This window comes from Anguilla rostrata, chromosome 11 (genome assembly GCF_018555375.3).
Source record: "Anguilla rostrata isolate EN2019 chromosome 11, ASM1855537v3, whole genome shotgun sequence".
Classification (NCBI taxonomy): Eukaryota; Metazoa; Chordata; class Actinopteri; order Anguilliformes; family Anguillidae; genus Anguilla; species Anguilla rostrata.
Genome location: NC_057943.1, coordinates 12,876,895 through 12,901,999, shown reverse-complemented (window position 1 = coordinate 12,901,999; position 25,105 = coordinate 12,876,895). Strand labels below are relative to the sequence as shown.

The following is a 25,105-nucleotide window of genomic DNA, read 5'->3' as shown; positions in this document are numbered from 1 at the left end:
GAGCCAATCACATGCTTGGGCTTGGAAGAAGCACTTGGGGAGGTTATAGTTTCCCCTTAACATTGCTTATCGAGATAAGAAAGGTGTGTGTGTGTGTGTGTTTTTCTCCCCTCCAAACCCTGCTGATTTTCAATGGACCCCCATAACGTGCAAGTTATTCAAAAGTAGACGTGTACAATGGGGGTCTGTTTTTTCACGATTTTGTTGAGTTATTTCCAGTGACATTACAACAGACCAACAAACTACCATTAGCTGACTTTTTGTCTGTGGTTTGTCAGTTTGTGGTTTGTCATCAAGCATTTACACTGAATTTGTACAGCCTGCAGTGAATAATTGTACTGACGCTAGATATTATGAAATAATTTTAAATATGACACAAAGATCAGAGATCTTTTTTTACTGAAAAGATAGCTCAATCGTAGGTAATTTCCAAAAGCACAAGCTGCCCTTGTTTAAATTGGCCCCATTTGAAAAATAAAGTTCAGGATGACTAAGGGCAAGTTTAAATATGAATGTAAGTTCACAGCCTGTTTGTAGCTTGTCGGTCTGTGCACTCTGTGGTCCGGCCATCAGTAACATCCAATTCGATGCAAGATCATGAGACAAGCGGCAGCTCAGCGGGCCAACAGTCTGAGGCTGGAACTGAGGGCTTGATTTGATTCCTGAGCACTGCCTCAATAAAAGTTAGATTAACAAGCTGTGACTGTATCGTACATCATCTTATTAGCCTGGCTCTCAGTCGCACTCCACATCCTTGTCCAATCACACGTAATTATATCACACCCGCTGCGGTAAATGCCTCTTCCCCAATCCCAACCACCACAAAAATATTCTAAATGTATTTTGTATTTTGGAGATATTTACAGATTTTCTTTCCACATGGGTCCTTCTAAGGCTGTATCCACCGTCCCTTACAAACTGGTATTTTGTAAAATTATTTTCATGAGAAAAGCACCCATTAATTTTTTTTTATGTTAATGGAACTCTGTTAGATTATGGCATGACATACAGTACAATAACAGCTCATACACACTTGGCAATGAATTTCATCCAAATACCACTGTATATGGTGCAGGAATAAATTCCATACTATTTGCACATCACATCACAATTTTTTCTGGGTTAGTTTTATTATAATTTCCCTCTCAAAGAGCCAGATTAATCAGTCTAATCTTCAAACTCCTCCAGAAAGCACCTGTTCATTATTAATCAAGACTCCTCACCTTCCCACATTAAAAGACACTCATCCTGCATCAATATAAAACACATTTAATTCTCTCTCTAGCTTAAATGTCACATACCTGCATTTTTATTAATTTCTTCTTTTTATTTTTTTGCTCTAAAATCAGGCTATTCTGTCCCATGTTTATTTAGGCCCTGCCTGCTGTGATGTAATGTCAGGTGACTGCCATTTGTGAACTGTGTTCTGAGGACAAATTAGGAACGTTTACTGCTCCCAAAGAGCTGTAGATGAACTTCATAATACTGTGCAGGTTTATAAGAAAAGGCACCCAGTTTTTTTTTCCCCAAAAGGTCGAGTCAAGGATAGGCCTTGGACAGATGGAATGGGATGTGTGTGACTGTTCTTTACCTTGGCCATCTCTGTAGGGCCCACGGATGGGTAGAATCCTCAGATAAGGATTAATATCTTCGCTGTAACATCTCATCTGAGAGGCGGTTCGGTCAAGTGTGCAGAATCACTGGGGAAAATGGGCCATCCCTGCTACATATGTGCGCTTTGCCATTTTTTAAAATGTTGCTGTTTCAGCTCCAGTTAGTCCTCCTGGTAGAGATCCGCAGGGGATCAGTCCCAGAAGCTTGGGTCCAGACACCGAGAGCTCTGCTAGGGATCAGTCCTGGAAGCTCGGGTTCGGACACAGAGAGCTCCACTGGGGATCAGTCCTGAAAGCTCTGGTTCGGACACAGAGAGCTCCACTGGGGATCAGTCCTGGAAGCTCGGGTTCGGACACAGAGAGCTCCACTGGGGATCAGTCCTGGAAGCTCAGGTCCAGACACAGAGAGCTCTGCTAGGGATCAGTCCCGGAAGCTCAGGTCCAGATACAGAGAGCTCTGCTAGGGATCAGTCCCGGAAGCTGGGGTCTGGACACAGAGAGCTCCAGGGCTGTGTCAGCAGTACCTCTCTGATAAGCTGCAAATGGTGGCATCAGAGCACTTACAGTATCTGTTTAAGCTTATTGTCAATTAGTGAAAATCCACCACTTATTAATTTTGACTGAGTGGTGTCTAAAGTGGTTGTATTAAACCGAGTTATTTATTGATGGGGTAAATCATCGGCTTTTTTATGTTGCAAAAAATATATTAAGATACAGTAATGCTACCACAGATGAAAATGAAGTATACATGCTGTTTAATTGTGCAAATTGACTAAAACAAGATCATGTTGAAATGGAAGCATGTTCCCAGACTTTGCTGTTTTATGCAAATCTGTTTTTCTCTGCGTGTCTAGCCCCAAGCAATCAGCCAGTCAGCTGTTATCTGCAAGTCTGGCCCCAAGCAATTGGCCAATCTGCTGTACTCTGCATGTCTGGCTTTAAGCAATTGGCCAATCTGCTGTTCTCTGCATGTCTGGCCCCGAGCAATTGGCTGATGTGCTACTTTTGACCAATCAGGAGACAGGGTGTCGTGAACACTGGGAGTGCCCCCTACTATATTGTGTGAATCAATCTGTAGAAATATTTTGCTGTTTCATATTTTCTATCCCGAGCAAACTGTGCTGAGAAGCAACAGCTTGCATTGGCTGGAGCCCTGCTGTTTCTGCACAAGTGTAGGCTTGTGCAGATCTGACGCAAGTGAAAGTGGGTTGGGCTGCCTCTCTCAAATTTCTGGTTAAGCCTTAATTAGTCAACTCTCTCATAGACTTCCATTTAACCACTGAGGCACCGTAGAACAGCAACTCTGCCCAAATTAATTAAATTAATTAATTTACCAAAGCAGGCATTCAGTTTTACTGTATTTATTTACTGTATTTATTTTGGAATTTACAAGATGTGAATTACAAGCATGTGAATTTTATACTTAAAAGTGATCAAAAATTGAGACTGAAGGATTTAGGGTGGGTTTTTTAGGCCCATATTAATCATCATCACCCAAATGTTTATATTGGCTGGTTAGATCCATCCATCAGGAGAAAGAAAATCTAAACATTTTAAACCAACCAGCTGGTTCTTTTTTGAGAAGTGGCAGAATTTAAAGTGGCTACTGGCCATAGGAGCACTTGTAAAAATTCCTTGAATTCCAACAAAAAAAGCTGTATATAAATAGTTCTTTGTGTGAGTGACTGATTGCTTAAAGCATAACTGACCAACTTACTGTCCGCCCAACCAGTTGAATTTACTCATTGACAGACCCTACACCTGACCAAATGACTGACTGACTGATTGATAAATGAGCTGACTGCCTCTTACTGACACTGCGAGACTGACCGTCCAACCAGCTTATTGACTGAGATGGCCCTGTCATAAAGATGACAGCTAGCGGAGAGAGCTGTGAGCAGCGCGGCAGTCTCCGTGTGTCCTACACCATTTGCTCAGCTTCTGCTCATTTCACATTGGTACAAACGCATGCAATGTTGATGTTTGTCCAATCAGAATGTTTTCCAAGCTTGTCTATTAATTATGTTGGTAGCATTTCACGACCGATATTTTGAAGCTAACAGGCATAACTGTAAGGCATTTGTGAATAGCAAGCACTTATTTATTTAGCATTTAGTTATTTTCTTGTTTAACATCTAGACAGTTCCAGCACTTCAAGGAGAAACTTAACTTAATTCATGGCAATGATCCATAACATTTCAATGCTATGATATCATTGCTACCATTTTTTATACTTTCACATTTCAAATGCGTCATCATTCTGTAAAGGCATGCAGCTGATTGACAAATGGCAGTAAATAACCAGGGGTTAAAAAATCTGAACTCCAATGATTGAAGGTTAGTGATGTTAAATGCAGCACTGGGCAGAAAACAAGCACAGAATATCCTGCCTTTCATTTAATTAAACAATCAAACAGATTTGCAGATGCTTAAGTAAAAGGATTGCCTCCCACATGATAACTGTAATACACTAAATGTATTTAAATCATTTTAGTGCCAGCAATGCATGTTTTCCATTGTAAACCTGGAACCAGGCAAGCTCATTATAGCCCTTTCCCACTGTAGAGCTGGAACCAGACTGACTCACTATAGCCCGTTCCCACTGTAAACCTGGAACCTGGCAGGCTCATTATAACCCTTTCCCACTATTGAGCTGGAACCAGGCTGCCTCATTATGCCCCTTTCCCGCTGTAGATCTTGAACCAGGCTGCCTCATTATGCCCCTTTCCCGCTGTAGATCTTGAACCAGGCTGCCTCATTATATTACTTTCCCACTGTAGAGCTGGAACCAGACTGGCTCATTATAGCCCTTTCCCACTATAGATATGGAACCAGACTGGCTCATTATAGCCCTTTCCCACTGTAGAACTGTAATTCACCCTTTACTTCTCTTCTATTGTGGTTAATAAATGTGACAAGGTACAATGGCGAAGCAATGTAAATACAGCTGAACCCTCCTACACAGTGGTGTGATGCAGATTTCTATTTTATACAGCTGGCTGCTGCGGTTGCTCTCTATGGCTTGCTGGCTGTTCCATGTGTTTAAATCCTTCACTGTGATTACCCAGAGCCGTAACTGGGTAATGCTACATTTAAGGGGGTTTTCAGTTCAATATCACACTTGGCTGATAAATGAAGATACATACGGTATGTAATTAACCAATATCCTTCCTGCTCTGTGATGTGCGCTGTGGAATTAGTGTAATCACCCCAATCATCAGCAGCAGTACAGCTCAGTGGGTGGAATATTCTATACCGTGCACAGGCTACAAGAGGCCCTCCCTGGTGAAAGACTTAAGCTAAAGACCCACCACCTTAGATAAGGGAGCTCACTGGTCACAGTATAGAACATGGTGTCCTTAGGAATGAATGCTTGACCCATATTTTTGTGGTCGCTGAACTAAGTGCTGAAAACCATAGGTGCCTTGAAGGCACAATTTCTAACTGTTCTGGATGTTTGAATGAACAGAGATCGTTCTGGGGGCCTGGGCTTGCAACTCTGAAGCTACATGTTCGAATCTCAGGTGGGGTGCTGCTGTTGTTGCCTTGAGCAAGGTATTTGACCTGTGTTTCTTCAGTAAATGTTCAGCTGTATGAATGGATCCTCTGTATAGAATGTAAACTGCGTATATGTTGTTCTAAAGAGGATTTAAAATCTCTCAAATGTAATATAATGGCTCTAATAGAATTTCAGCACAAACTCATTCACATTCAAACATTTTATCTTGGGGTCATTTTACTTGGATTGCATATGTGCACATGGCCACACGCACATGCACATACGCACACACGCACACACACGCACACGCAGACACACACACGTGGGCATGTACACAATCCACATGGACAGGTTTACATAAATTAATCCAAGGAAAGCTCTGTGTTTTTCACAGTTACTTCCTTGACAGATTGACCTCTTTCATTATTATTTTTTACATTTATTATGAGCTCATCCATATCAAGGCATTTACATGCCTCCATTGTAGCAGAAAGCAGCAGCTTGTACACCCACCCCACAGCCCCCTCATAGTCCGTGCCAGAAAGTGCACACTGCAGGTTGGTAGTTTTATTATCCAGGAGATGCACTGTGTCAGCCTTCCTCCTCATCAGTATTGCAGTGAAGCACCGGCAAGGAAGAAAGGTTTAATCCTGTTTTAAAGTATGTAGAGACTCAAAGAGAAGGATACTAATCTTAATCTCTCTCTCCTTCTCCCCCCCTCACTCTCTCTCTCTCTCTCTCGTTGTATATGCTGTATATACAATGAGCTCCATGATGTTTGAGACAAAAACATATTTTTTTCTTGATTTGACTCTGTACTCTACAATTTTTTGTTTGTAATCAAACAAGTTATATGTGCTCAAAGAACACATTCTCGACTTTTATTGAAGAGGAATTTTATACATGTTGGTTTCAGCCCTTTTTATATACAGTATAATCACCCCATTTCACGGCACTATAATGTTTGTGACAAACGGCTTCACAGGTGTTTCTGATTAGTCAGGTATGTCTGCTTAGGCATTATAAAGCTCACTGTATATACATGTGCAAGGAGAGCATGGCAAGCAACAAACATTTATTTATTTATGTGTATATTGGTTGATCAATGATTGTGCCAATTATGTCAACAATCTGTTGGCAAATAATTTCAGTTGTCTACAAAACAAAAATGTTTTTGTCCCAAACATTATGGAGCTGACTATATATAACTCACAGAAGAGAATTGGCCAGTCAATGTTCTTTCTCCAGCAGTGACTTGTGCACTCAGAGTGAGTCAGAGATCCCCGCAGGGCCGTCGCTCCTCACACCTTCTGATGGCCCCTTCTGACCCGAAGCCGGTCTACTGTAGAAAGTGACACACAGGGACAAGATGGCCGTCAGTATGCCAGCAGAGAAATGGGAGCTTTTACTCTCTTCAATCAACATCTGGCTTTAACTTTGATTAAATGCAAGCATTACTTTTCCCCAAAAAAACTGAGTTTGAAGTTTAGTGATTGCTGAACTTGCCAGTAATTGTCAAGGTGGAATCTTGCTTTTAATTGTCAAAGAGTTAAGGACAAATGTTGATTCAGTTCCAGCCCTATATTTTATTGCAAATCCTAAAATTAATTAATGTCATTCACCTTGTTTTTAACAGACAGGAAAAATGAATATTAGATAATTAATAAAAAGAAAAATTTTATTTTTATCGAAGACATGCATTTGGCTCTAATATTGGTCTACTGAATTTTTGTCAAAGATTCTGGTACCTCAAATGATATCGAGAGAAGAAATTTCAGATATTATTGAAGTTAACTTATCGTTGACTTTCACTTTCAAGTCAAGAACTTGTCATTGGGTAAGAGTTGATCTAGCCAAACTCTTTTCTCAAAAAATAGGCAACCCCAAATAGCCTTATCCATTTCGATTGTTACTACAAATTATCCAAAAACCCTCATAGCTCACATTTATGTAAGCTTAAACTATGTTTAAATTATGTTCATTATGAATGAGAATTTAAGTCACAGTTTCACTCTTTTTAAGGTATGAACTAAGACAAGTGAATGACTGGAATCTTGCTGGCCAGCATGTAAGAGTGTAACATCTTACTTCTAGGATTACTGTAGTGTGCAAGCTTTGATATCAGTCAGTAGTTTGCTTGACTCTTGATTTGAAACTGCAGCGTGATCTGTTGAAAGCAAAAAGCTGGGTATAGCCCATGGATGAAAACAAGGCTCTTGTTTCTTCAGTCTGATTAATTTCTCGGTGTTGAAGGAAAGGCAGTGGCAACATGCCCTTCTTTGGTCTGCTTTCGCTTTGAACAGCAGGTAATTGGCCCCCAAGTGGCTGTGATGTAATCAGCTGTGTGGTGTCACAATGACAGGGGGCGCCTGATAGGGCCACTGCAGCTGTCAGTCATGCTGGTGGAAGTCTTAAGGGGTCTCAATGCAGGGAGATGGGACTCAGGTGTTTGTTTAGATGTGGTTATGTGCTGTACCCCACTGCCTGTCTTAATGAGGCTCAGACAAACACCCACACCAGTACAAAAGAGAAAGGAGAAAATGAGAACTGCCTTTACAACTACTGTATCTGAAACTATATTAAAAAATGACAGGTAAAATCATAAGATCACGATTCCCTTGTGTACAAGGGAAGGGGGAGGTATACTGGGCAGTTCTCGTTCCCTAGAGGAGTAGTGGGGGTGGAGGGGGGGTCTCTTGGTGGTGAGTGTTACAGGCCTATTCCTGACCTTATTAAGACAAAACTTTGGAAAAAAAGAGAACTTTGAAATGTGGATGGCTTGCTTAAGACATTTGCATTTAAGGGACGTCCAAAGAAACATTTGGGGAGAATCTGTCTGACAGTTCTCCTGGTACCATAGTCATGTCAGTACGAAACCAGTTGGTTATGCACTTTGTTGGTAAACATGTTCATGGTAGGGTAACAGTACGAGTAGCAGATGCACTTGAACTGGGTGTGAACAGTGCGCTCTCGGTGGCCCTGTGAGCTGTTTCCCTAGAGACGGCTCGGTCGCTGCTCCAGCGTCACTCGCAGCCTCTCTCCCCCCGAGCTGCGGCTGATGTTCTCTGGCCTCTGAACGGGCGAAGACACGAGCAAAGAAACATGGACGCCTCTAACGCCAGGTTGCAAGTAGGGCTAGACAGCGTGCATGTCAGGAAACGTATGCAATAATCACGTCAATCTGAAAAATAAATGAAATAAATAAACAAATAAAATTACATTACATTTATTTGGCAGACGCTTTTATCCAAAGCGATGTACAAAAGTGCATTTCATGTTCATGGACAACTACGAAACACAGTTTCAATAAAGTATGATACTCTTTTCGTACAGCTATTTCTAGGCAAGAACACAGTTCAGTTCACACAATGAACAGTATTCTGACCTAGCTTATGCCAAGCCAAACTAGGGAGAAGAACAAGCTACAATATTAGGACAAATACAAATGACCAAAAGTGCTGGAATAGGGGTACATGTAACATGAGTGTCATGAAAGGGGGATTTAAAGTGAAATGATAAACAGAGTGGTGGCAGTTAGTCCAGGTATAGTCTGATAAAATGCCAGTGGGTCACTGTCACTGTTTGACTGTGATTTCAGACAAATGAAAACTTATTGCTTGTCAAATGTAATTTTTGCACAATAAATCTGTCCCTGGGTTCTGTTCTGCGAGTTTCTCTGAAGAAAATAAGTTATATGCCACAGTCAGAGTCTGTGTGCATGTGCTTTTATGTGTCTGCATGTGCATGTGTGCTTGAATGTTCCCACCTCTGTTCCCACCTCTTTCATATGTGGAATGTTGGTGACAGGCCCTGGGTAATTTCTCCAGGCGCTGGATGATGAGTTGTTATTAGGTAATCAGAGATGGCAGTGATGTCAGGCTTCACAGAACAAAAAAGGATTATTTTTTAAATGATAGCAATAAAAAATCAGTGGGTTGATTTTTTATTTTTTGGGGGGTGAGGTGGGGGGGGACTGAGCAGGGACGACTGAGGCTTCTGGCAGTGGAGAGAGGAGAAAACAGCATATGCTGCCTTTAGGCTCAAGCAATCTAGCACTGAAGTGCTTTGTGCCATTGTGTTAAAGAAATTGGGATAGAGAGCCTTAATGGTGCTCTCTGATGCTTATTGGCTGCGACTGAATGCCCTGGAAACTCTGATGGAGAGACTCCCCTGCGGTAACGGTAGTACCTTTGCTTTACCACTAGACGCAGATTAAAGTCATTTAAATGCATATTATGCAGGATGCTTAGCCTTGCTGTGGTTCTGCGTATACAAAAACAATGTCATCTCCTCCTTCGTCCTAAACCCTGCCCTCTCACCTCCATTGAGGGCAAGAAACACCCTAAAGTGCCACGAATGTAGCTAGCTGGATTGCTAGAGATAACGTTGCTTACAGGTCTAATAGAAACCGCGCCAACTCTGCGTTGCTTTTCGCCCTTGTAAAGTTCAGCTGTCTCCATCGAGGAAGAGCAATCCCAAGGTTGAGTCTGGTTTGTCATTTTGTTTCACTGTAGTTGTGCTTCTTTACCTCTACCATTGCGGTAGCTAGCTAGCTTCCAAAGCTCCACTGGAACCTGATCCCACCCCATAGCCACGCCTACCCCTCCCCACACAGAAAAGAACGTCACACCCAGAAATGTCCTGAGCAGAGGAGCATGGATTCGGCTAAGGTACACAAAGGCAAGAATTGCCAGTGCTTCACAGATATGACCTGAAGTAACATATATACATACATACATATTAACATCTGTGAAGGTCATATATATTCAAGGTAACAATCCTGTATTGTATGCCTTTAAGTACAAAAGGGTTTTATGGAAACAAAACTGGATGAAGTTAACTTCGGCTGTCAGTGATTTGTAGCTTTCTCTGGTACCTTCCATGGGTGGAGCTAGCACCAATTATGTGTGGCCTGATGGGGCCTGAGCAGATACCAGACTTTGGGGCCCATCCATGCACTAGAACAGTGGCTGAACAGATACCCGGCTATGGGGCCCATCCACGCAGCGGAACAGTGCCTTAACGGATGCCAGACTTTGTTGTCTATCCTTGGACTAGAACACCGCCTGAACAGATACCAGACTTTGGGGCCCATCCATGCACTAGAACAGAGCCTTAACAGAATGAGCTATCCAGCATCCCCTCACTGCATAGTATACTGTGTACTTTTGGAGGTAGTGGAGAAGTTATTCAGCCCAGGCTTGAATCGGCAATGTCTAGACTATAGGACAAGGCTGTGTACCAATCCCCCCAATCCCTCTCCCCTCCTTCTATTTTATTTTTTGGCTGGCAGCAGGTGTGCTTTGCTCGATGAGACTGTCTCAGCTCTGGCGCTAATTACTTCCAGACCGCCAGTCTGGGGCACTGGAAGGCGTAACTGCGCCTGTTGTGATAAGCGCAGCATAAGCTCCTCCACTAAGTGCCTGTGGCCCCCACCCCTCCGCTCTCATTGGCTCAGCCCGGGTGTCAGTGCGATCTCACACTCCCAGAACCGTGCGCCCAAACTTTTGCTCACTGTGGTATGTGAGCATATTTCATCTGAAGCTCTGTGATTTAGAAATAGAAAGGCTGGGTGAAAAAAATCATTTGCGACAGTGCAGTGATCACAACTCTCTGCTTCTTTGTTACGTTGTGCTAACACTATCTACCTGACACCGGCACAATAAACACACTGTAAAATGCTGTGTTCGATCAATGATAAGAGTCCCTCTGGGTCCAGTAAGGTCTGAATGTATTGAATATACAGGCAAAAAGATGACTGACCATTTTACTGTACACAACTGGCAGTTTTTTCTACAGCCAATCAGCCGTTGTGAACGACTAGTGGGAACAGTGCCGTTGTTCTTCAGCTGGCAGTACTGAACTTTAAAAACCTGATCACGGATGTGAGACATGCCTGTGTGGGTGTGATGGGGGGGAGGGGTGTAGGAGTACTGTGGAACTGGGAAGCATTTATCACTGCCACCGAGCTCCCTCAGATCCAATCTCACACTGCAAGATGAAGCCCCCCCCAACCCACGCACCTCTTTGATAAGAGAAGATCTGATTTAAAAAGGAAGTAAAAAAACGGGAGAGGCGCATTAGAGATTTCATCGTATTTTACAGTCGTTACACAATGGCTGTGTTCTGTTTGCTGGTCTGATTGGGTATATAGGTCAGAACACAGGGGTGGGCCCGTGGGTAGCATGTAATTGCAGATTAAGGACATGTTTATACCTCCTTAATATGTATCGGGGTAGTTTTTTTTGCAAATGAAAGATGTAATGATGCGGAGGTGGAAGTCATTTGATCTCTCCTGCTCATGGGCACCATTACCGAAGAGAAATATTCAGCAGACTGCCTGGGTTGTTATTAAACAGGATTCCAAAAGAAAATTGCGACTTTCGGGAGAGCCCTGTTTTCCTCTAACACGGGGGAAGGTTTTCCCTTCTGGTGAAGGAAGATGCCGCACTGTTTTTCTGCAGGTGTAGGCAGGCTGGTCTCGGCTGCCTACACCTCCAGCCATGGGGGGGGGGGGGTAGATATTTTAATCCCGTCCATGGCTTCAAACGGCCGCGGAAATGGAAGTGTGGGCTGATCCCCGGGGGCTCGGAGCGCCCCCTCCCCCACCCCCCCCGCTTCTTCCAGAGGATTACAGCTGTTGAAGAGAAGCACCCTGGCGGGTGTTCCGCTCTTCCGTCTGTGGCAGTGGGTCTGAGATTATTCCGGTGTCACCGCCGCTGTGACCTCTACCGCGATTTTGAAAATGCAGCCGACCAGAGTGCAAGGGGTGAGGCCATGAGCCAACGTCCGCGTCTCAACGCCAACGCCTACTTTTATAGCACTGAAAGATGTCCTTTTGGATTAAAAGATATCTGAAAAAAAGGCTTTGCCAAATTTACCTCACTAAATAATAATAATAATAAGAGGATGGAGAATCCTTGTAAATTCACTGTTTATCTCGAATCGCTGTCCATAGACAGACACATTTCATAATGAGCAAAGCATGAAATAGGAAGCATAGGACACTGCATTTGGACAATAAATATGAAAGCATGAAACATGAAAACTTGTTTAACCGATGTTTACGTATTGTTTTTTATGAAGCACCTGTAGTTTTTTTTACCTATCAGTCATATCTGCTTGTGCAGGGGCTGCTCAATCCAGTGCAGAACACTGTTAAAGGTGCAGTAATAATTTGTAAGAATGAAGAACGTGATCCTCCCTGCCCTTGTAATGGGATCTGAGGCGAAGAGCTGCCACTCACGTTCATTTATTTATTGTATTTTTCCAGAGCCAGATGTCCCTGTTTGAATGATGAGATCAGGAGCTTAGAACGGCCTGAATTGAATACAGATAAAGCTGACATGCGGGTCTTCTGGTGCGATGGGAATTGAATACAGATTAAAGCTAACACGCTGCTCTTTTGGGAAGGAACGTGAGAACCTGACGGTGTCCCAGTCCTGAGTCTGACAGCATCCAGCAAAGGCTCGCGCATCGAAAATATGCCTCATCCTTTTTGCTTTGCATACGTGTTTAGCAGGATGAGTTGAATCTCAACATGCTCTTAATTGGTCTTACAGCCAGCTGTTTCCTACTAATCAGGCCATACTCTCACATGCACCTACCCACTAACCAAGAAAGAATGTTGCTTTGGATAAAAGCGTCTGCCAGATAAATGTAATGTAATGCAACCACAACCTACTGCCACACCCACTCCTTTGCTAGCACACCCTACTGACCTCACCCTACTACCACATCCACTGACGATACGTACTGATAATCATACTTTTTCGCACAACACACTGCCGTGAGTCTACCTGACCATCCCATTCCTGTCTTCCTGTTTCCTGCCCCCCTCTCAGTGATCAGATATGAAGTGATTGTGGAGTCTTAAATCAGCTCAAAGAGAGAAAATCCCACTGTCATCCCACTGGACCTCATATAAACCGGTGGAGTCAAATTGACACTGAACGTTTTACTGTGTAGGAAAGCACAGGCCGTTCATATCGTTTCCGAGTGAAGGACCAGGACGGGACATTAACCTTTCCTTTTGACCCGCTGCTAAAATGCAGGCATGACAGCTGCAACAACACACACAGTGATCCTTACATTCATCTAACATCATTCCTTCTATTATTTCAGCTATCCATCTCTACAGGGGCCAGGGATTTCAGCTCACCGTGAGCAACACACCTGAGTGTGTAAAAAAAAAAAACAAAGAAAAGAAAAGAAAAAAGATACGGTGTGCTGCAGTCTGTAGAGCAGCCGTCTGTCAGACCGTATACGAGTCTTCAGTGTAGCCCGAGGTTCGATTTCCCGCCTCGTCTCTTCCCGCACTGTGATTCCATCTCTATTTGTAACCGTTTCTGCTTTCCCTCCGTCTGAATAGAGGAGGAAGACAATACAAAAGGACTGTCCTCTCTCCTCTTAAAAAAGAAATCACGATGTGCAATTTCTACTTAATTGTGCATTTGCTTCATTTTGAGGAAAAACAGCTGGATTAAGAATTGGTGCTTCTTTTGGGCCAGATCCCACTCTATTCATATTCAAATGCAATCATTTCGCTACACATGGAGAATTCTTCCATAAAAGCGCATCTTCGTTTGCAGCAGACTCTTATGAGCCATACCTTTCTGCCCATGTGTTAAATCGCATGTTAATGGCACCTGTTCTGATTTATGCCCTGGCAAGCACACACTGCAGAAAAAAGACAATCTATATTTTATTGTTTATTCTTTCATTTGCTTATTTTGGAGGGGTACATGATGATATGTTCTGGGAACGATTCGATGTTGTTCCTCCTTTGGAGGTTTTCTGTAATGGAGAGGTACGTGGAGGGAAAGAATATATTACATTACATTACATTACAGGCATTTAGCAGACGCTCTTATCCAGAGCGACTTACACAACTTTTTACATAGCATTTACGTGGGATCCATTTATACAGCTGGATATACCGAAGCAATGCAGGTTAAGTACCTTGCTGAAGGGTACGATGGTAGTGTCCTACCTACATACCTACCAACCAGGGAATCGTTTCTGTGACCTTTAGGTTACAAGACCAGCTCCTTACCCATTAAAGTACGCTGCCGCCGCAGCGGGTGAGAGGGCGTCAGACGCCAGGCCGGTGTAATGTTCCGTGCCTCCTGCTGCAGCCGATTTGGCTCAGCGATGGTTGATCTCTGGCAGGAACCCGGGGCAAATCCGGAGGGTTTTGGGAATTGTAGCGCTGAGGCTCAGCTGGACTGCAGCACACATCATGACAGGGAGAGAGATGAGCAGGGACAGAGTGATCGTCGAGTGTGGGTGTATGCGCGTCTGCATTTAGTGTGTTTGTGGCGGTTTGCAGACATTTTGTGCATTTGTGTGTGTGTGTGTGTGTGTGTGTGTGTGTGTGTTTATGTGCATGTGTGTTGCTTTATGTGTCTGTGTAACTAAATGTGCTTTTTTATACTGTATGTATGTGGACGTGTGTGTGTGTATGTGTGTAAGTATGCCTCTACATTTATGTGTATATCTGTGTGTGTGTGTGTTGGGGGGAGGAGGTGGGGTGGGTGTGGATGTGTGTGTGCGCATGTGTACGTGTGTGCCTGTGTGTTTCTTGGGAGGGGCTGGGTCTGTGTGTTTGTATCTGTGTGTGTGTGTGTGCATGTGTGGGGGGGGGGGTGGTGGATGTGTGTGTGCGCATGTGTACGTGTGCGTGTGTGTTTCTTGGGAGGGGCAGGCTCTGTGTGTTTGTATCTGTGTGTGTGCATGTTTGGGGGGGCGGGGGGTGTGGATGTGTGTGGCGCATGTGTACGTGTGTGCGTGTGTGTTTTGGGAGGGGCTGGAGTCTTGTGTTTGTATTGCTGTGTGTGTGTGTGTGTGTGTGTGTGCGTGTGTTGGGGGGGGGTGTGGATGTGTGTGTGCGATGTGTGCGTGTGTGTTTCTTGGGAGGCAGGCTCTGTGTGTTTGTATCCGTGTGTGTGTGTGTTGGGGGGGGAGTGTGGATGTGTGTGTGCGCATGTGTACGTGTGTGCGTGTGTGTTTCTTGGGAGGGGCAGGGTCTGTGTGTTTGTATCCGTGTGTGTGTGTGTTGGGGGGGAGGGGGGGTGTGGATGTGTATGCGCGCATGTGTACGTGTGTGTGTGTGTTTCTTAGGAGGGGCAGGCTCTGTGTTGCAAAACAGTGGGTTTATTAGGACGGGATTTCCGCATGTTCTCAGACGCAGTCCTCAGCTCTGTGGCGCTGCCTGAGATGGCAGATGGCTTTGTTTCCCGCTGATGAGGCTCTCCATTCTCATGCATTTGGGATTAGCCACAGGCTAGCTTATCAGTCTTTTAAGACACTTTGCAGATCATTTTTTGTGGCTTGGTGTCGGTGTGGCTCAACAGTCTTCACAGGAAACATCTGAACTTTGGAAAGAACAACAGCTGTGTGGGGGAGCTTCATTATGATATAGGTACTCCAGTTTTCTGTGATATTTTGTTCAATTCTGTTTAATTTGAATGATTCTTCCCAAAATAACTGAATTGACAAAGATGACAATATTACAAGTTACAAGACACTACACAGTAAAGAGACACTAGATAGTAATTGCAGTGTTACAATTATGTAAAATTTAAGTCCAAATCCTATGTATATTAATGTCTAATTGTAATGCATTTTCTTGACTCTTGAATCTGAGTTTGGAGTTAAATTCAGGGTTTGAAATTAGGGTTAAGTCCATGTCAAGGGATAACTAAATATACTATGCATTCTAAGTAATAACATTGAGTTCCTCATTAGTTCCTCATCATGTTATTTTATGTCACAGTTGGCCTTTAATTTAAGTGCCATTAGAAAGGGTATTTCTTCTAAATTATTTTTATAATACAAATTTTATGACCAGTCCAAATGTCAAAGCTGCAATCTATGTCATTAATGATAAGAAAGTAAGTATGCTATGAGATTCAAGGCCTAAATAAGCCAGGGAATTCTAAATTAAATTAAATGGCAAATTCTAACACATGAGAAACACATTCATTATTATAGTGTCATTATGAAATGATTTTACATTGACCTGCCTGTTCATTTCCTGTTTACAATAAGAAATTTTCAAACTTTTAATCAAACCACAAAATTAACAGTAATAAGGTATTATTCATAGTCTTAGTCACATTACCAAGCATTTGAAGTAAGTGTGATCAATTTCACTGTATAAAAAGGTATGAAGAATAAAAAAAACTAGAATTTAGGGAAGACATGCTCAAGTTAAATTGAAGTGCTGATTACGGGGCATATTTATTTTACTTTATTCTTTTTAAACATGTTTTCATCAGTGTCAAAATGCTGATGAAGTAGAAATCACAGTTAGAGGGGAGGAGTGTGTGACTTCCCTTTGTTTTATTAAAGAATAAAACCTTTCCTGCGCGGCATTTTAAAGCTGAAATTCCAGCAGGTGCTGCCGGTGGTGAACGCAGACCCCAGCTTCCTGCCTGGGGGGGGAGAAAGGTGTGAGCCTCCTGGGAACCCCTGCTCCGTCTGAACATTAATCACTTTGCACTCCAGCTCCAGGGATTCGGGCCGCGTTCTGGGAAAACCGTTAGCGACTGCGCCCTCCGTAGCGTTAATCACGAACGTACAGAGAGCCCTGAACCGGGAGAATGAGGCTTCATTAGCACCCCCCCCCCCCCTTCCCCACCCCCCCCAAAAGAAATTGGTCAGAGACGCCATACGCTGTCGATGGCTGACTGCCTTGAACTAATCACATTGTTCTGCCACAGGGAACCGTGTCCTTTGATTGGCTTTATAGTTACATTTGTGATTTACGGTCACTTTATCCACTGTGTGGTTCACAAATCCTAGATGGTGATAAAAGGTGATGAGAATGATGCCATTAATAATAACTATTATGCTATTTAATAAGGGGGAGACTTTACAGCACATGGTCAGATTTCATTTTAGAAAATCATTAACAACTACCATACAGTTTTCTAAAAGAATATTATATAATATCTGTAATATACTTGTAAGCATATTATGTATTATATAATATCTTTAATATATCTGTAAGAATATTATATATCACATAATATCTGTAATATATCTGTAAGCATATTATATATGATATAAAATTTTGTTGAATTTGTTGAAGGCCATCCTCGTACACATTTACTGGCATTTATTACTATTCATTACCCATCAACGGTATATTTGTAATTAGGTAATTCTGCCATTTTGTATTGCTGGTGAAAGTGTACATAGATCAGGCTGAAATGAAAGGATCTGCTGAAGCAGCTGGAATTCCTTCTGCTGCTGTTGGTGTCACTTTCAGAGTAACTTTTCATTGCTGTGTTCCGATGATAAAATACATTGAGCAGAACTGTCCTCCTTTAAAAGAAAAATAGTGGCGCGGAGCTGATGGAGATTGAGTGAACTGCTGGCTCTTTCTGGCCTGAGTCAGGTTACGTTTCATTACGTCTCATCTGATTTGATGGTTGCGGTGAAAAGCAAATAGAGTTGACAGGAATCCAGTGTCATCATCCTCAAAATGCCCAACAATTCAGGTGACAAAAGGTGTGTGTGTGTGTGTGTGTGCACGTGTTTTATATATATAAAAATCTGGCTTTGAACTCTATAATTCAAGCAATTAACATGGTTTAATTGCACATTCTCAGCTTTCATTTAATGATATTTTTTATACACTTTGGTTTCAGTATGCAGAAATTACAGCAGTTTTTACATACAGTTTTCTCATTCCAGGGCACCATAATGTTTGGAACATATTAAGGCTATCTAAATGAGCGTAGTCATGTTTAGTACTCTGTCACGTATCCTTTGCATGCAATGACTGCTTCAAGTCTGTGACCCATAGACATCAATAGGTGAAGTGAATCATGGTCTCATCTGTCCACAGGACCTATTTTCAGGACTCTGTAGGCTATTTTAGGTACTTAGCAAAATGTAACTGGGCCATCCTGTTTTGCGGCTAACTAGTCATTAGCATTTTTCAGGATAGCCTCTCTGGTTCTGTTCGTGAAGTTTTCTGAGTATAGTAGTCACATTCATGCCTGCCTCCTGTTGGGCAGGTATTTGCTAGTTTTTCTTCATTATGGTGGGAATTCTTCTGTCATTAACTGTAGAGGTCTTCCATGTAGAGGCCTTAAACATTATTGTGCCCTGAAATGGGTCAGGAGTATGTATAAAAAGTGCTACATGGTGAAACCAAAATGTATAAAAATACACTTTAATAAATGCTAAGAATATGAACTTTAACGGGCTTATATATATATATATATATATATATATGGACAGGGAGAGAGAGAGAGAGAGAGAGAGAGAGAGAGAGAAGAAGTCTATTCATTTTTAAAATAGCTTTGGGGAAATGGTGGGGTGCTGTAATTATGTGAAAGTTTTGAGGAGCGCAGTTTTTAATTTTGCAGTGAAAGCGAAAGCGAGTTGTGTTATTAAATAAATAAGAGCGGTCCCTGAAGTGGTGGGGAAAAGAGCCGGCGTTACGTGGGGGGCTGTTTAAAATCCCAACCCTCTGCTGAACCATGTGGAGGCAGCAGACGGGAACAGTCATCAGCCGGGAAGCGACTCTGCACTTCCTCAAAGAGGTGTTTTCATATTTAATACAGCCACAGGCGCCTTCATCAGCCATTGCAACTCTGTAATGCTGCCAGAGGGAGAGGGAGAGAGTGAAAGACAGAGATGGAGAGAGGGAGAGACTGAGACTGAGACTGAGAGAGAGAGAGAGAAAGAGAGAGAGAGAGAGAGAGAAATACTGAGACTGAGAGACAGAGTCAGAGAACAAGTCTTGGGGGGGGAGGGGGGTATTCTTGCCAGAGTGAAGATCAAAGGGATGCTCATTTGCATATTATTAATTTTTCCAGTAATTAATTAAAGCTCTATTCCAGCTGCTCCATCCACTGTGTTCACTGAGCAACAGTGAGGGAAAGGGGGAGGATGAGTCGATGGGTTTCATTCTATATTATATTTAGAATTTATTCTTATTGGATTTGCATGCCCCATTTCTCTGGGCTTGTTTTACTATTTCAATACAGTTGTTTTGAGAAAACTACGTGTACCATCATGCATTAAAATATCATCCTGCCAGCTATGGAAGGGAGCGTAGGAAATTCCTAACTGCATTGTTTATCATATTATTCATAAGGGAACATCAGAGCATATTCTGGTGATTTCACTGGTACAGGACTGAAACTGATTTCATTTCCTTTACTTTGATTTAAAGTTCTAACTGGAACATCCAGATATGACAGCAACATGGATTTAGCACCAGTGTTGTTTTGTTTTTGTATGGGTCATTTTTCCAAAATGAGTTGGGCTAAGTTGCAAGAAAGGTTTTCAAAGTTCATGCATTAGAAAAATACTTTAATCTTTAAGCCCTGATCTGTTGATGTCATGTATTTGTTATTTGTTATTTTTTTTAATGTGTAGTTTGTTTTCTGTGCGAAACTTTGTGATATTTCCTCAGTGACTAAGCGTGTTTCCCTCCACTCTGATACACTGACACCATCCCTTACCGTCTCAGGGGGACAGTGCTCTTATTAAACGGCTGATTTACTGGAGCAGCAGACAGTACGCAGTGACTTTGCAGGTACAGCCCTGAAAGTCAAACACATGCCTCATTCAGTTTCACTCTCTGTTCCTTCGCCACCTCCTGAAACCAGTCCGTTTTGCCGAAATTTCAGTTTCTTGCAACTCCTTCTCTAATCATCTTCCTATTTCAGCATTAAATGTTTTGTCAGGTTTTATTTGCCTGATTTATGTGTGTGTGTGTGTGTGTGTGTGTGTCTGTGTGTGTGTCAATATCACTACATGTTTGCTTTCATGGCTAGATCAGCCAATAAAAATGTGTCACAAAGGCCTTGTCTTCTATGTGAAACTCTAATAATTTCTCGGGGTCCAGAGTAATTCTGGGTGCACAGGTTGCCGATGTACCTTCAAGTACTGAGTCTTTCACCCTGATCCATTCGAAAGCCCTGCTGTTGCAAAATATGTTAACGTGAAATTACATTTCTCTTACAGTGTATGATATGAATGATGAAATGGATTGAGACATAATGACACTGAACAAAAATTACACATCATCTGTTGCAAAATTTGTTACTACTAGCAGAAAATGCTGGTGTATTGTTCATGTGTATGTATATTGTGTATATGTTAATTTTTATTTTAATTTCTCAATATCCTCAATGAAAATACATGTACATTTATAGTAAATATATGTACATATATATATTGACTGTAAAATCTCATCCTGTTTTGAGAGATTGTTGTAGAGAGCATTCAAAAGCCAGACGGAACAGTCTTAAATTAGTTGAGCTAAGTTTAAGTTGTTTTCTGTTATGTAAAGAAGCCAGGAGCCTTCCAGCATGCTAAAGTGCATTAACCAAGAAGCTGGTTTGAGATGGGGGAGCCTTGCTTGGGGGTTGCCATAGTAACCTCAGAATTGGCTCATCATATTGGATGCTTTCTGGGTGTGCCGTCTTCTGGGTATTTTTTTTGGCATAAACTGCAGCTGTGCTTTTTGCAGGTTAGGCTGAGACACTGCATTGGCCGGTCTATTTTATTTTCATTTTATGTTTTTATTCGTTACGTTTTTTTTTTTGAGAAGAGAAGAACATAAAGACAAAAGAATGTCTGATGAAGAGAACACACCATTTCACCTGTCTACGCTGGTCATTTTGAATGGTGGAATTTGAAATGAGCTTTTCAGACAGCTTGCTCGAGGGGTATGGTGTTCCGAACGGAATGAGAGGTGGGTGCATTTGGGGCATCTTAATCATACTTGGTTAGCTTTCACAAAGACAGCGAGGACCTGTGAGGCATCATGAGCTTCACAGACGTTCTGCTGTTTTCAGGACTGTCGTCAGGTCCCAGAAGAGACTGCATTTTACTTATACGGACCATTCTTGTAAATAATACATAAAGCTTGAGTTTCCCAGTCATCCATAAAAGTGCTGGTCTGTTTTACTCTATTTACCAGCGTATAGTGTGTTAATGAGCAATTGTTCTTTGCATCCCACAATTCCCAGGGGTTCTGTTGTACCCTGGAATAATTTTGCAGGTTTTATCACATTGGCAACAGACTTTTTTTCTTCTGTTTTATGTTTGTTTATTTTCTCTGAAGTGTGACAACCTGCTGGCAAATGGTAATGTACACAAATAAGAGAACAGAAATACATAGTCGGATGTAGCAGAATTACAGGCACCGCCTGTACCATTACTCTGTGATAGGGGAAGGGATTGGTGAGGGCAGGTGACAGGGACTCTGACAGGTGGGTGGGGGCACGAGTGGGTGGCCTGTGGGCGTGCTAGCATTGGACCTGTTAGCATTGCTTTCCCGCAGTTCTGTATCAGTCCTCCAGGACAGGCAAGGGCATGGCTGCCAGGGACCTGCTATAAATAGCCAGTTTGCAGAGTCTGAGAGCTGGCCTGAGAGGCATAGCAGAATCCGGGTTTTCTGGGTCTTTAGGGGTGCGGGGACGGTCGTGCGCCAGTGCACAGCTCGTACACCCTTACTTACCGCGGTCGAACCGTGGAGGAGCAGTGCGCGAACGGTCCCGAGCGCACAGCCGCGTAGCCAGACTCGCGGGATTACTCTAAATGCACACGTTGGCTCTCTCTGCAGTTAGCCACCCTGCGGTTTTGACCCACGTCAGTGCCGACTGGAGCTGAGAGTCGTACAGGTGACTGCAGCATCTCCCAGGGAGGGAAGGTAGCAGCTGGCGTCGTGCTCCCCCTCTTTGTTGCTCAATGGCCCCTCCTCTTTTGTTGACGAAACAACAGTGATCCGAGCTGGAGCCTTTCATCCGACTGGGCTAATCCACTGGAATGCAGATCCTCTCTCTGATTCCTGCTTGGGCGCTTATGTTCTCAAATAAGGACGCCTGAATAAACAAGAGATAAAAGAAAACATCCTCTGTTCAGCTGTATACCAGGGATGATACGACATTGTGAATATTTGTTCTAAATTCTGGTATTATGAGTCTTCTGAGGCATCAGGGTCCTCTCTGTGATGCAAAAGGATGGAGGTTCAGAGCTGATGTAGTTCACTCCACTGCACTGAATAGGGGTGGCGTGGAAATTCTGGGTGTGGAAAAAGCTCTCCAAATCTGACGTATGTGCTACACAGACACTCTTGTCTGAAATTTGCTTACTCAGTCGTCTCAGTGAGCGATCCCATTTTTCAAGATAAATAATGATGAAGTTACTGGAGTCCCTGGGCTGACGTTTTTGAGCAAACTTCTCGGCAACAAAGGGGAACGGTTGTCAGTTCAGAGACCCGAACTGGGCTGCTTCACAGCAGAGTGGTTCACCTGACACCACTGAGATCTGGCATGAAGTCTCTGAGCTCCGTGGTATTTTATTGAAACGCAGAATGAAAAAAAAGAAAATAAATAAAAACAGATTCTTCATTTAAATGATCTCCTGGGTTTAGATGCTTCATTCAATTGGTCTTTTTCAATCTTATCATTGGAGTCCGCCATCCCCCCACAAAACCACCAAGTAGCCACAGAAGTCCCCAGAGCCCTGCCTTTACCAAACAGGAAGGTGGGGGGTAGACAGACACTGCAATAAAGCATAGCTGCATACCTCTTTCCCTGCTTCCCAACAGGTTAGCTCAACAGCTATGCCACTGAGCTGCTGCACACTCCTTACTAATTTAATATAATGACCCAGCATCACACAGCAGAATGACTCATACTGGGGCGATGGGGAACCCCATGTCTGAGGGCAGGTACTTCCTGCGTGCAACTGGGCACCCCGTGTGTGACCTCTGACCTCTTTCTCTCTGTGACGCAGGTGATGGGGTCCCCAAGGAGAGCAGCCCATTCATCAACAGCAGTGATGCAGAGAAAGCCCAGCAGTATGAGGGGAAGAACATGGCCCTGTTCGAGGTATGCACACACACACACACACACACACACTCAAATGCACTTACACACAGACACGTGCACACACACAGACACATATACAAATGCATACTAAAATAGACACTAAAATACACAAACATACAAAAGTATGTTATATACATACACACCCCATTATACACAAATGTACATACAGCTACGGATATTATAACCTCGGAAGCACTCAAGTTCACATTTGTTTCTTTTTTTGCAGTTCCCTTTGCAAGGATATTGTACCAATTTTGACCACTCTTCCGTAAATGTGCTGACTCATTAATGTGCTCACTTCGTGTAATGAATTTTATCCCTGTCCTTCTGACTTGACCTTCGAACTGTAATCACCCTCATTTATCAACAACCCCAATTAATCAATGACAATGCAGTAACTGGGTTTCACATCAGGATTGAGTGTGTGTGTGTGTGTGTGTGTGTGTTTGTGCTTGAACCTATGCGTGTCTAAAACAGAGATTGCATGTATGTGTGTTAATGCAAGATATGTTTGTATGTGTTTGTCTGTGTGAGAGAGAGTGTGTGCTTATGTGTACCTGAATGTGTATGTGTGTATGAGAGAGAGAGAAAAAGAGTGTGTGTGTGTGTGCGTGTGTTTGTGCGTGCGCATGTGTGTGTTAGGGTTAGGGATGTGTGAGTATGTGGTGTAACATGTGTATATGTGTGTGTGTTACAGGAGGAGATGGATACCAGCCCCATGGTGTCCTCACTGCTCAGCAGTCTCGCAAACTACTCCAATCTTCCACAGGGGAGCAAAGAGCATGAGGAGGCTGAGAATAACGAGGAGGCGCGCAAGAAACCCATCAAGGTAAGGCTCGAGCCTGCAACCCCCTCCCTTCAGTCCACAGGTATTGCAGTCCCTTCCCTAATTTTACGGTGGGCATGCACATTCAATGTTCCAGCTTGTTCTTATCATGAGCTCTAATCGCCAAGCAACTGAGAGCCGATCAGCTGAGAACTACCAGCCAACAAGCTGAGAGCCAATCACCTGACAGTCGAGCAGTTAAGAGCCAATCAGCTTGCGGGCCAACCAGCTCCAGTTTGAGGCTCTCTGCTACAATACACTACAAGCAGCATTTCACCAGGGATCCATGGCAACTGTTCTCCGTCATGAGGCTCGTTTACCAATTACCAGACTGAAACATTAACTAATAAACTGCTCAGCCACTAAGGATCTGCAGCACATCTCATTGTGTGACACATCCTCCTAAGACTGGATGCATCGAAGAACTACTGCGGTAGAATTGCATTTAAGCCAGACATTTTAGTTTGGTGGGCGGTGGGCTTTGAGCAGTTGGAGAGGAATGGAGAGTGTGCTGTGCAGGCTTTATAAGGAGCAAACTGAAGAGAAACAAACCAAAATCGCTGGTGGAGCCAGGTAGGAGACAAGAGAAGAAAGAGTTGGCCATCTTTCATAGCACAAGTGACCCTCCCAACTCCGCTCACCGGTCCTGTAACAAACAACCAAGCAAACGGGAGAGCCCAGCAAACAGAGTTGTAGTGGCATCACACACAGTCGTCTCACAATCGAACAATGAACCTACTTCAATTAAATTGGTTTTGCAGTTTAGTCTGAAATTGTTGGCATAATAGTTGTAATTTCGCATTTTTCTAAAGAGATATGAAGGCAGTCATGCCATTGAGATGAGTCATCACATTAGACAAAATGAATGCAGAGAAGCAGAATATTAGCATTTCGTAAGGATGCATTTTCCTCGGTGCTTAATTTAAACATCCTCAGCTCCAGGAGGCTGAGGTTGGCTTTATAACCGGAGGGCGAGACAGCGCCCCCTCTAGGATGAGCCCTTTGGCGCTCGCGGGGCCGTGACTCACCCCGCCATTGCACGGCTGTTTAATTTTTCAGCGGACCTAAGCAGGAACACATTCGGACTGTCAGCCTGCCGGTGTGCAGCAGTGCGTGAGGTCAGCGCCACCAGCTCCTCTTCAAACTTCACTTTTATTAAGGTTATAACTCAAGGTGCTGTGTCTGGATCCCCTTGCCCTTCCTGCCCCCTTTCTCTCTCTCTCTCTCTCAACCCCCCTCCCACTCTCTATCATACTTCTTCACTCTCTCTGCCTCTCCCTGTCTTTCCCCCTCTTCC

The 25,105-nt window shown here is 43.2% G+C and overlaps 1 protein-coding gene across 3 annotated transcripts in view; it reads left to right on the top strand.

Annotated features, from left to right (window-relative positions):
• The window catches only part of slc12a5b (solute carrier family 12 member 5b), a 115,995-nt gene that overhangs the window by 50,644 nt on the left and 40,246 nt on the right, over positions 1-25,105 (top strand). For all 3 annotated transcript variants that reach the window (XM_064297978.1, XM_064297976.1, XM_064297977.1), the window contains exons 2-3: positions 22,888-22,982; positions 23,680-23,811. In XM_064297978.1, the coding sequence (XP_064154048.1) occupies positions 22,888-22,982; positions 23,680-23,811 (227 nt within the window). The remainder of the gene's footprint in view (positions 1-22,887; positions 22,983-23,679; positions 23,812-25,105) is intronic.